Source organism: Bombyx mandarina, chromosome 07, assembly GCF_030267445.1.
Source record: "Bombyx mandarina strain Sakado chromosome 07, ASM3026744v2".
Lineage (NCBI taxonomy): Eukaryota > Metazoa > Arthropoda > Insecta > Lepidoptera > Bombycidae > Bombyx > Bombyx mandarina.
In genome coordinates this window covers 499,442-511,688 of record NC_143214.1, presented here as the reverse complement: position 1 = coordinate 511,688, position 12,247 = coordinate 499,442, and the positions used below count along the sequence as shown (strand labels likewise).

At 40.7% G+C, this 12,247-nt stretch overlaps 1 protein-coding gene across 1 annotated transcript in view; it reads right to left on the bottom strand.

Annotated features, from left to right (window-relative positions):
• Positions 1–12,247, bottom strand: part of HGTX (HGTX homeodomain transcription factor) — a 79,499-nt gene that overhangs the window by 44,516 nt on the left and 22,736 nt on the right. Inside the window, exon 2 of the mRNA XM_089728601.1 lies at positions 8,057–8,256. Coding sequence (XP_089584727.1) covers positions 8,057–8,256 — 200 coding nt within the window. The remainder of the gene's footprint in view (positions 1–8,056; positions 8,257–12,247) is intronic.

Here is a 12,247-nt window from a genome sequence, read left to right as displayed (position 1 = left end):
CCACCCATCTAAGCAATAAAAAAGTTAATTCGTATTAAGTTTTACACTATAAAACATACAGTACAGATTATTTATTACCAAAGGGAAGAAATGCGGAAATAATTGAACGATAAATAAACATGTCATCAGAAATAAAACATCAAAAAAATCTTTCATTTAACTATAGCTTGAAACAATTTGAATGAAAACATTCGCGCCATATTCAGACTACAGAGACACTCGCTCTGTGCAATAATTTTTTATTGTTTTTATGGGTAGACGAGCATAGGTTACCTGATGGTAAATAGCGGATTTCAGCAATGACAACACACAAATGCCGACACCACTGCCGACTAGATTTGCCCTTTGTTGACGCGAAGTAGAAATAAATAAGCGGTGAGGCAGTAACGTAATGCAAGGTGAGCTACTACACCCTTAGACAAAACCCACTGAGTTTCTCGCCGGATTTTCTCAGTGGGTCGCAATTCCAATGGTAGATTCAGCGAAGCAGGGCAGATGTTAGCCAAGTCTGTTAGGTTGAGCGCCGTGAGCGGGCCCGCATTCCTGGTGACGTCAGAATAGTCCCGCGAGCTGGCTGTAGATGGAATAAGAGAAAAGCCACCAGATTCTCTCCGCGATTCGGGTTATGAACAGAGGAATCTGCGCGACGTTTAGTTTTTTTTCCTTTATTCCTACCTATGCTGATAGCCTTGTAAGTGAGCTCACGGCGCTCAAATCGGAAGTGTTGCCAACACTAGCCCTGGCAAGAGCAGTGCTTCGCAGAATCTACCACCGGATCAGATATGCGATCCACTGAGAAGATCCGGCGAGATACTCATTGGTCTGTGTCTATGTTTAGTTTTAGATATTGCAGCTTTCTTTATGATGCCACAAACATCAAATAAAAAATTCTTATCCAATGCCATTTGTAATGTTATATTTTCAGGGCAATGCTACAAACATGTCTTTTTTTACAAAATTGCACCCTATCTTTAGTTAGTTAGTTACCTTAGTTTTTGAAAGCATTGCTACCCTGGACTGTTTATCTCTATTGAAATAAAAAATACCTTTGTTTTTTGGGACAAAGTGCCTTAACGCGGTTTGCGGTCACGCAACGAAAACGTGTTATACTTATACCCCGCCTATGCACCTTTATCTCTAAAGCACAATGTACGGCCGAGCTCACAGCTCACCCGCTGTTAAGTGGTCACCGAAGCCTATAGACATCTACAACGTAAATGCCGCTACCCACCTTGAGATATGCGTCCGAAGGTCTCAGTACAGTTACAGCGGCAGAAATAGGCGGACTCACATGAAGTCCTACTATCAGTAAAATTTTGATTCTGATATCATATTTGAAGTCAACAAAGACGTAACTAAATATATATAGTTACAAAGGTTACAAAACGTCGCAAGTATAAATTATAGTGATTGAATAAACAGTCGACACACAATTAATTGCATTATGTGATATGCACCGGTGCTGCGCACATGGACAAACACGGGCCTAATGGCGCACTCGCGTAGGGCTGCCCCGCGCTTTAATTATTAATAATCATTTTATTGATGTTCTTTTACATTTTTAACATTTTTGGGGTGTGGTTTTTTAATTCTCACACAATTTCTTCACATTTCTGATTTAAGTACGTTGGTTATTTTATCTCTCAATACCAAAAGTAATTTTAAGAACATATCTGATCGAATTAATTTAAATTCTTCCTATCCAACACGATAAATATAAAATATGGTCTACTGATTGAAGTTACCTTACCGGCATTCTGAGATAAAGAATATCTTGGTTCACTTAAATTGAAAGTGAATTAAACTTTACAAAACTTTCCGGACAATTTATTTAAATTAGTACAAAATAATTCAATTAAGGAATATAGAAAATGCACATTGTATTGCGTCCCTAACGACGTGTGTAAATACTGTACCCTCCCAATGTTAATCTTCCCTTTGGATTAATTTTATCGAATGCCAAATGAGCTATGACACCCATGTAGGGGAATTGAAAGAACCCCGCCGAATTGCATTGTTCACTTAATCTGGCACTTAATTCAAAGAATTAAAGTTGGTAATCCTTTTGCGGGGTGCGTATTTAAGTTTGCCGGGTAATTGAGCCTCGGCGTGTTGGCTTTTGAGCCCAATTTGTGAATGAAAGCATTCGTTTATGGGTAGCCTGTTTCGCTTTGTAAAGGATCGTAGAGTACGACCGATAGTAGAATGTTCGGGTTCACTTAAGGACGTTTAGAGCGAAAGTACTTTGTTTCTATTGATGCCAACGTAAGCATTATGAAGTCAGTAAGTTAGTCTAATATTGTAAATTAGTACAACAGGTTTTTGTGTGAGTATATTCTGCGCCTTGGTTCCGCTAGTGATTATCTTCGAGTCGATCTAGTATCTTTGTTAAAGATATCTTGATGGTTAATTTTTTTTTTACCTATGCTGATAGCCTTGAAATGCTATTTCAGCGTCGCCCCAACATGTAGGTGAGGTCACGGGGCTCAAACTGGAGTGATGGCTGGCCCTATCAAGAGCAGCGCTTCGCAAAATCTACCACCGGATCGGAAACGCGACCCACTGAGAAGGTCCGGCGAGAAACTCAGTGGGCTGTGTCTGTGGGTTAATTCGCTCGTCGAGCCCCTCGCCGCCCTTCAAGCCACGGGTTTGACGTGGACGGGGACCGGTGCCTGTGGTACCTAAACGTACCGTTAATGGATCGGGAGGATCCGTAATGGCGTGTTTTGGGCGACGTCGACTTCGGTCTACAGGTATGTAATTCCGGCGGCCACGACAAGAGGGTTCTCATGTCGTGCCACCGTCCCAAAGTGGCGGAATGACGCCGACTGTAGATATTTACTGACTGAGTCAAGCTCCAGGTCATCGTGAAGATCCTTGTTCCTTAGGAACGGTTCTATTTGTGTCGTTCAGGGCAAAGTAGAAGGCACCAGGCCGCGTGGAAGGTTGCCTATGCGATGGACCGACCAAGCCAAGTCGGCAGTTGACGGTTGTTTGTATGAGTGTACCAGGCTCACCACAAACCGAGAGAAGAGGCGATAGCTCGTGAGGCACACAACATCTGCCCGCAGCAACGATACTGTATGACGACCACGACCGCCCTGACAGGAGTGATACGACATGGAAGGATATGGTCCGCCCACAGTATATGAGAGAATTCCAGATTAGTAGCGTTAATGTGGAGTTTAACATTAAAATCGCCAAAAGGCTTATAAATTGCCAAGTCAACGTGAAAGGTCTCACAACCTGTTAGAGACGAAGTGATAAGTCGAAATCTCAATTATGTAAAGCCAAAAAATAAGATAAACATAACACTTTTCCTTGTGCTTAAAGGTGATAATGAAAACATGGTTTTTTCTACGATTAAAACCCAAAAAAAAAACATAAATTTCAGTAAAAATCTCAGATCGAATCCTGTACTTATAATACGTGAGCGCTCACAATACAAATATGACTCTATGAAAGGAGTTTGCAGTTGAGTGATTCTGAAGATGTAACCTATTTATTCAATAACAGCCACCCCTAGAGAACGTTTATACGTCACAAGAGATCTGTTTAATGTTGGGGTCGAAATTGTATTACACTAAAATGTTCCGTTAACGGGAATTAGTTAGGCCGCGCATAGAGGTAGCGATTGCTGAGCGATTTTATTGTTGCTTTCCGTTGTGATTAAATTTTTTTTTTTTATTTTTTTTTTATTGGCCTTGTAGGCAGACGAGCATACGGCCCACCTGATGGTGAGTGGCTACCGTCACCCATGGACTTCAGCAATGCCAGGGGCAGAGCCAAGCCGCTGCCTAGCGCTTAATACTCTCCACAAGCCTCGTTTGAAGAAGGACATGTCATAGCGCTCGGGAAACACCGTGGAGGGGAGCTCATTCCATAGCCGGATGGTACGTGGCAAAAAAGACCTCTGGAAACGCACTGTGGATGACCGCAGTGGCTCCAGGTAGTATGGGTGAACTCTACTCCGGTGGCGGGCGGTGCGATGGTAAAAACGAGATGCCGGTATCATCTCGAACAATTCCTCAGAGCACTCCCCATGGAACATACAGTACAAAATACAGAGGGAACCGTAGTCCCTCCGCAGACCCAGAGGTTCCAAACGATCCGTGAGAATGGGATTAGCGACAATCCGAACGGCCCTCCTCTGTATGAAGTCAAATGGAAAAAATTTGCAAATAAGTCAGGTTTTTAAAAATGAGTATACCTATATACGTGTTTAGTATTCATCGACTAATACATTGCGATTCTTTTTAAATAACAACTTCGTTTTTTGGCACGAAGTTCCTTATGGGACGATGCGGAGGGGTACCGTAACCGGGAAAAAACGTCCGTAACGTAAGATTTTTATTATTTATGTATAGTCTCCGTATGATGGCTATACAGTGTATAATGTATAGTTTACGTGATGACGGTTATATTATTCATATAAATAGCTGTTTCTTTGTATATTATTATTACATATTTTTTATAAATCATTGTGAATAAAATAAAGTTGATAACTATGTAAAGTGATTTTTTTTTATCAATAAAAAAATCATAATAATAAATGTATACCCGAATAATTATTTTCTTCATACCTCGAATAGAACTTAAAATTAATATTTTTATTGGAACTTCGTTCCTATCTGGTGTCCCACGACACCACACATCTTTTTGTGACTGTCAATGAACTTAACATTCAAATTACTGACTGTGATAAATTTTACTCGTACTGATTGAGAGAATTACATGTTTTAATACAAAATAAGGTGAGCCGTCACGGGACGCCTGGCAGATGTGAAACACCGACATTATTTTGTAAAAGTAATATGCAGAAAAGAACAGAATGTGATAGGAACTAAATATTATGTCATAATGATAAAATAAAATATTACGAAAAAATAATTTGTTTTCAAGTAACACACAGGTTATGTGTACTGTAGTAAACAACACTGTATACACTACGGAGTATACATATAGGTATCCGAGCTCAGTGTAGCGAGAGAGATGGCTTAACGCCGGATCGAGTGGGAGAGAATCGCACAGTCGATTGCGCATGGCGACGCGTCGCCACGGCATGCGTCGCCACGCCAGAAATCGGTTTTACGTGCGGCTATAGATATTTCACATCAAAAGCGAGCAATTTTGTTGTGTCCCACTGTACAGCGAGCCAAAAATCACACACGACAGAATGTCGAGCGATACGCGCAAATGAAGCGTACGAAATGTTATTAATGGACGCAAAATATCGGCTGACAGTTGAACGACTTGTATTTGTGACTTCGTAAATATGAAGCGTCAGCAGTTCGGGATAACCGTAAAATTGTCACGAAAGAAATGCACACGCTTATATTTTTATACCTAATGTGTATGCAGACGCACTAGCTAAGGATAAACAGGACGTATTTGATAAGAATATAATGAAACTAGCTTTTGTCCGCGTGGAATAGTTACTTTGGCATAACGCTAAATTTTACCCCCCAATTCATTTACGTAGAAAGTGAACATATTTTTGAATTATAGAATGCTAAGGAGCTGTTGAAAAATTTAATCACAAATCAGATTTTATTTAAACTTCTTATCATCGCAAAATAAGCATACACTTTCACTGGTGGTAGGACCTCTTATGAGTCCGCACGGGTAGGTACCACCACCCCGCCTATTTCTGCCGTGAAGCAGTAATGCGTTTCGGTTTGAAGGGTAGGGCATCCGTTGTAACTATACTGAGATCTTAGAACTTATGTCTCAAGGTGGGTGGCGCATTTACGTTGTAGATGTCTATGGGCTCCAGTAACCACTTAATAACACCAGGTGGTCTGTGAGCTCGTCCACCCATCTAAGCAATAAAAAAATACAACTATTGATGTAGTAAATTCGCAAAAAATTCAATCTTTAAATCCATCTAACGGCGTGACCGCAGTCAGGGCGGCGTCGCGGGCGTCCCCCACGGACCCTCGCCCGCGCCCTCCGTCGACCTATCCCTCTAATTAGTACGCTATGACAGTGGGCCCTTTTCGCTTATTTTATGTGTTTAGTTTAATTGAAAAATCGTATAACGTGTTTAGCTGTATCAGTAGTCGTTTTAATGGGGAGCGCCGGATTGATTGCTGCGCTTTCAGAAGCATAAAGTCGTATCTATATTATGTGTGATATTCGTAATATCGTGCCCTGTTTTCTTGTCTCTTTAGACTTTTATATTAATATAAATTTTGTATCTAATTATTTGTAATTGTAGATCTTGTGGTTAGTAAATTGAAATTAAAATTCGTCGTTGTCTAAAAGATAACATGTCTGGTGAATTTGTATCTAGCGATGCACCGGTGTTTCAATCCCGCAGGCGAGTACCAATTTTCCTAATGAAATACGTACCTAACAATTGTTTACGATTGACTTCCACGGTGAAGGAATGGCATCGTATAATAAAAATCAAAACCCGCAAAAATAAAACTCTCCAACTCTTTAGACTTTTCTAAATACACTTTGTATGCATTATTTAGTAATGGTAGATCTCATGGTTAGTAAATTGATATTAAAATTCTCATTTGAAATTCTTATTTTAATATTTATATTAATTTTATTGTTAAGGCTCCATTGTTTTGTATTTTAGACGTTGAATACACTTAATTTTATTATAGGTACCTAAAAGTCCGGATATAGTGTGGAGGTTCCATTATAATAATACTTTATTTAGTTAGTTAGTTAGTACTAAAACTAGTAGTGATCGAGACTAGTCAACTTAACGTCACTGATGAATTATTCTCGTTTAGTTTTATATATTTTTTTATATTTAAAAATTAAATATAATTTTTCATATTCTTATTTCATATTCATATTTTTTTCTTCTTTCTTTCTGTCTTTCTTTCATAAACTGATTTACCACAATAGATTTTTATTCAGACAAAAAAACTCTTTAATCATCAACCAAACTTAAGTTTAGAAAACCGATGCTCAAATGAAAATCTAAGCTCATATTAAAGGCTTAAAATAATAACGGTTAATGCACAAGTTTAAAAGAGTTTTTTTATATAAATTTCGTAAATTAGTTTACCGCGTAACGCCACAAGAACCGAAACCTTATCGAAGCAATCAACGGAATGAATGCCTCACACAATGTACTAGAAAACGTTATAATGAAACAGGAGTGAGTCGATGCGTCCACATGTCGCTTTTAATCCTTCGTAATAGACAGCGTTTGATTCGACCGACTAAGTGATTGACTTTTCAATTTATATAATCGGATTACGCAGTACTATTGTAATGTATTGGTTCTTTTAGCTCACGCGGACGGCGGGGTCATACGCGACTCCGATTTAAGAGGTTCACGAGCGCAGAACGGTGCTGGGCTTCCAGAACGTGACCTGTGAGGATGTATAAGTCCACTGGCACCTGCTTCTGGTGGCTGTCGGAGCCATCAGAGGCATTCTAGAGGCACCAACAACCTAAATGTCAACCTAATACATAAGTAGTAAGTTTTTTTATGGTTGGAGGATTACTGGTGGCCCTGGTCCATTCCAGTTTCACCAGGACAGGTGGGCGAGCAAAGGCTCATTCAAAAGCGGTGGAATTTGCTAAAAGCTGCCCGATCGCCTCCGAAGGAGACCTAGCAACTCAAGAGCAACTGCTTCGCGAATGAATCTACTACCGGATCGGAATCGCGAACCGCTGAGAAGATCCGGCGAGAAACTCAGCGAGTTGAAGCATGGGTTAGGTTGCATGTCGACCCCTTTGTCGAGTTCGACGAGTACGGTTTCCGGGGTTCCTAAACCTGCTCCTAGTGTTACCTGCTAAAGGCACCTAATGCAAAGGTGAAGTTTTACAACTTCTATAGCACATCGCTCCCCACCCATCAAACCGAAACGCATTACTGCTTCACGGCAGAAATAGGCAGGCTGGTGGTACCCACCCGTGCGGACTCAAAAGATTTCCTAGCACCAGTAAAACTTGAAACATTAAATATAATTATAAAAACAAAGGCGAGATTAAGCTATTCTTCCTGTCACATCAACGCCTCGCGAGATCCGACCGATATACTTACTACCTGTAAGTATGTATGTACATATGAGAGCCTTACCTTAACCTGTGACTCCGTCATGCCAAGCGCGTATGCCAGCTTCGCTCTCTCGGGGCCCGCGAGGTACTTGGTCTGTTCGAAGGTCTTCTCCAGCGCAAATATCTGCTGTCCGCTGAACGTGGGTCTGGTGTGTTTTTTTTTGCCGTCCTTATCCATCCCGCCGGACTGCACCGCGCATGCGCTGAGCGCGCCGTTGCTCACTGCGAACGAGAATCCTATTGTACTTTTAAAGACTTGTAGCTTTTTACACAATTTAGTGACATTATTCGCGTTTTTTAATCCTCAAGAGTATTTTTTTTTGCCATTAAGGGGAGGTTTCATAGCTATTTGATGTCTAAAATACAAATAATTTAAAACCATCTAAGATTAGAAAACTATGTAAAGACAAATGCTGATATACGGTTACTGGTGGTAGGACCTGTTGTAAGTCCGCGCGGGTAGGTACCACCGCCCTACCTATTTCTGCCGTGAAGCAGTAACGCGTTTCGGTTTGAAGGGTATAGGGCAGCCAATGTAACTATACTGAGATCTTAGAACGTATATCTCAAGGTGGGTGGCACATTTATGTTGTAGATGTCTATGGGCTCCAGTAACCCCTTAACACCAAGAGGACTGTGAGCTCGTCCACCCATCTAAGCAATAAAAAAAAAGCTTTGTAAAATAAAACCTTACTATATACCTTACTATATATATATATATACTCCATAATATACAGTAATAAAGTAGAGAGATCATTTATTTTACACAGGTTTTTGAGGCAGTCCTTTTGATGCCAAGAGAGCGAGCCTCATTGGCGCTTCAACGTGAAATATTCATCTGGACACATAGGGATATAGTCTCCGGTAAAACTTCAAATCTATAATAGGGTAAGCTTATGTTTATAGATTGTCTGGTTGTAGTGTTGACCGGGGAACCTTCCTACTTTGACTCGGTTCTGACCCCGGACGGAGATTGGACGTTGGGTGTGAGAGTGCAGGGAAGTCGCTTAGTGCGGTAGGTCCCTAAAATTCCTTGGGCTCGCGATCTGCTCCCAACACCTGCAGATCGTCAAGTCCCACATACCCCGCGCGCCCCCTAGGTGCGGGGACCTCGTAGGAGGTTAAGCCCCGGCCCGAAAAAGCAAACGAAAGCATTTACACCTGCTTACAAACAGGCTGTCACACTTACACGCTCTCGTGACCAGACGTACACGCTGCGGACAGGACACTTTACTTTTTAAAACTTTTTTTTAATTTTTTTATTGCTTAGATGTGTGCACGGAACTTGCACGGAAATAGAATGTTTGCCAACTCTGTCGTAGAAGATCGCGGAAACATTATTACACACCCCTCCCACCGGTCCCCCGAGACGGCTTATGAATAGCGCTCTGTCATTGAAACGTTCACAATGAAATTCGTATCATGTTTTACTTTTGTAAATTTACAACTCACCGACGTGGTAAGTGGTTACCATTGCACCGAAAATTCTATGAGGCACAACCTGATTTCTACCTTCCATAAAACAAGTACCCTAAGCTTGAAGTAGTGTGGCTCTTTTCGTCACATCATTGGGATAGGGAGTAAATCATTTCCTTTGGAATGAGATCAATTCTTTCTGCTATTTTCAAACCATGTTACTATTTAGTTATTTTAATAATGCTGGGTATAATCGAAGTGGTCGTGGTCTAAAAAATAAGACGTCCAGTGCATTCGTGTTGAGCGATGCGCCGGTGTTTGAATCTCAGACGGGTTTAAATTTTTCTAATGAAATACGTACTCAATAATTGTTCGCGATTGACTTCCACGGTGAAGGAATAACATCGTGTAATAAAAATGAAACCCGCAAAATTATAATTTGCGTAATTACTGGTGTTAGGACCTCTTGTGATTCCCGCGAGTAGGTACCACCACACTGCCGTGAAGCAGTAATGCGTTTCGGTTTGAAGGGTGGGGTAGCCGTTGTAACTATACTGAGACCTTAGAACTTATATCTCAAAGTCGGTGGCGCATTTACGTTGTGGATGTCTATGGGCTCCAGTAACCACTTAACATCAGGTGGGCTGTGAGCTCGTCCACCCATCTAAGCAATAAAAAAAAACCTGAATTGCAATTTCGATAGTGCAGAATCTTATGTCGTTTAAATATGTAGTGTAGCTTACTATCGTGCCTACGGAAACTTTTAAGGGGTTTGAGGCCTCGGTGAGTATAAAATAAAGCAAACAAAAACGATCTAAACACCTTTGACGTATTTTTGTGATAATCTTTTTTTTTTATTTATTTTTTTATTGCCTAGATGTGTGGACGAGCTCACAGCCCACCTGGTGTTAAGTGGTTACTGGAACCCATAGACATCTACAATGTAAACGCGCCACACACCTTGAGATATAAGTTCTAAGGTCTCAGTATAGTTACAACGGCTGCCTCACCCTTCAAACCGAAACGCATTACTGCTTCACGGCAGAAATAGGCGGGGCGGCGGTACCTACCCGTGCGGACTCACAAGAGGTCCTACTACCAGTAAAAATCTCGAGTTGAAAACAGGATTAGATTGGATACATTGAGATGGGTTTGTGTGAGACTGTGAAATTGACGATGTTAATGCACAGGAGTTTAAGGGGAAAATATTCAATGCGAATGCAGAATTAGGTGGTGGAGAAATTTTTATCTTGTGTACCTCTATAGTGCAATGTTTTCGTTTGAAGAACAATCGTTATTTTAAAGCAATTGAGGTCTTGGCCTTTTGATCCCAAGGTTCAGTTTCTGGTTTCGGATAAAGGCTTAAGAGTGCTTAAAGTCAGTAAGCTTATCTTTTATTTACACACCAAAAAAAAACTAGATAAAATAATTGAAAATTGTAATATGTGTTCATATTTATTAACAAAAAAGGTCAAAGGTCATTTATTTACGTACATAAATATTAATGTTATCCATTACGAAAGGTGGCTTATTTACGAGCCGTTTATAAATAAACGTATTGTCTTGTGAGAATATATGTGCACATATTATTAGCATTGAAGATTTGTAGGTTTATTTTTCGTAACAAATATAAATTGAATGTTCTACATGTTGCTTGATGGGGCTGCCAGGGACGGAGTTGATTGATTTATTTAAATACTAACATAGTTCGTAAGTTATTTGTAATACTAACACAATATGAGACTTTTGTCTTGAAATAAAAGTTTTTATTTTTATTATTTATTATTATGCAAAGAAAACATTTTTTTTTTTTATTGAATATATTTAAAGCCTCTGGGTCTGCGGAGGGACTTCGGTTCCCTCTGTATTTTGTACCGCATGTTCCATGGGGAGTGCTCTGAGGAATTGTTCGAGATGATACCGGCATCTCGTTTTTACCATCGCACCGCCCGCCACCGGAGTAGAGTTCATCCATACTACCTGGAGCCACTGCGGTCATCCACAGTGCGTTTCCAGAGATCTTTTTTGCCACGTACCATCCGGCATTGGAATGAGCTCCCCTCCACGGTGTTTCCCGAGCGCTATGACATGTCCTTCTTCAAACGAGGCTTGTGGAGAGTATTAAGCGGTAGGCAGTGGCTTGGCTCTGCCCCTGGCATTGCTGAAGTCCATGGGTGACAATAACCACTCACCATCAGGTGGGCCGTATGCCCGTCTGCCTACAAACGCAATAAAAAAAAAAAGTTAAAAAGTTTAAAGTTTATGCGTGGATTATTATTGCATTATACTACTACGGCTTTCAGTACATATTTACAGAATAGTTTTGTTGGATGACATCTTAGAAGACGCACAGAAAAAAAAACATGATTACAAATGTGATGGTCCTAGTAGAACCTTGAATGCCTTTTCAATCTTTTGTAGGCAGCGGCTTGGCTCTGTCCCTGGCGTTGCTGAAGTCCATGGGCGACGGTAACCACTCACCATCAGGTGGGCCATATGCTCGTCTGCCTACAAAGGTAATAAAAAAATAAAAAGTCTGCCGTCATGGGTACCTTGACTGTTCTATGTTATTATGAAACTTAGTGATAGTCTCTTGGCTGCATCCCTGGCATACCTACTGTCTATGAGCCACGGCAATCGCTCAACATCAGGTGGGCGATACGCTAGTCTGCCATCGAAAGCTATAAAAAATAATAATATAAAACGGATGGATTTTGTAGTGCGGAGCCTAAAAGCATTCTTTTTAGATATCCAGTGTTGAACCGAGGAAAATCCAATAACGAGATATTCGAGATAT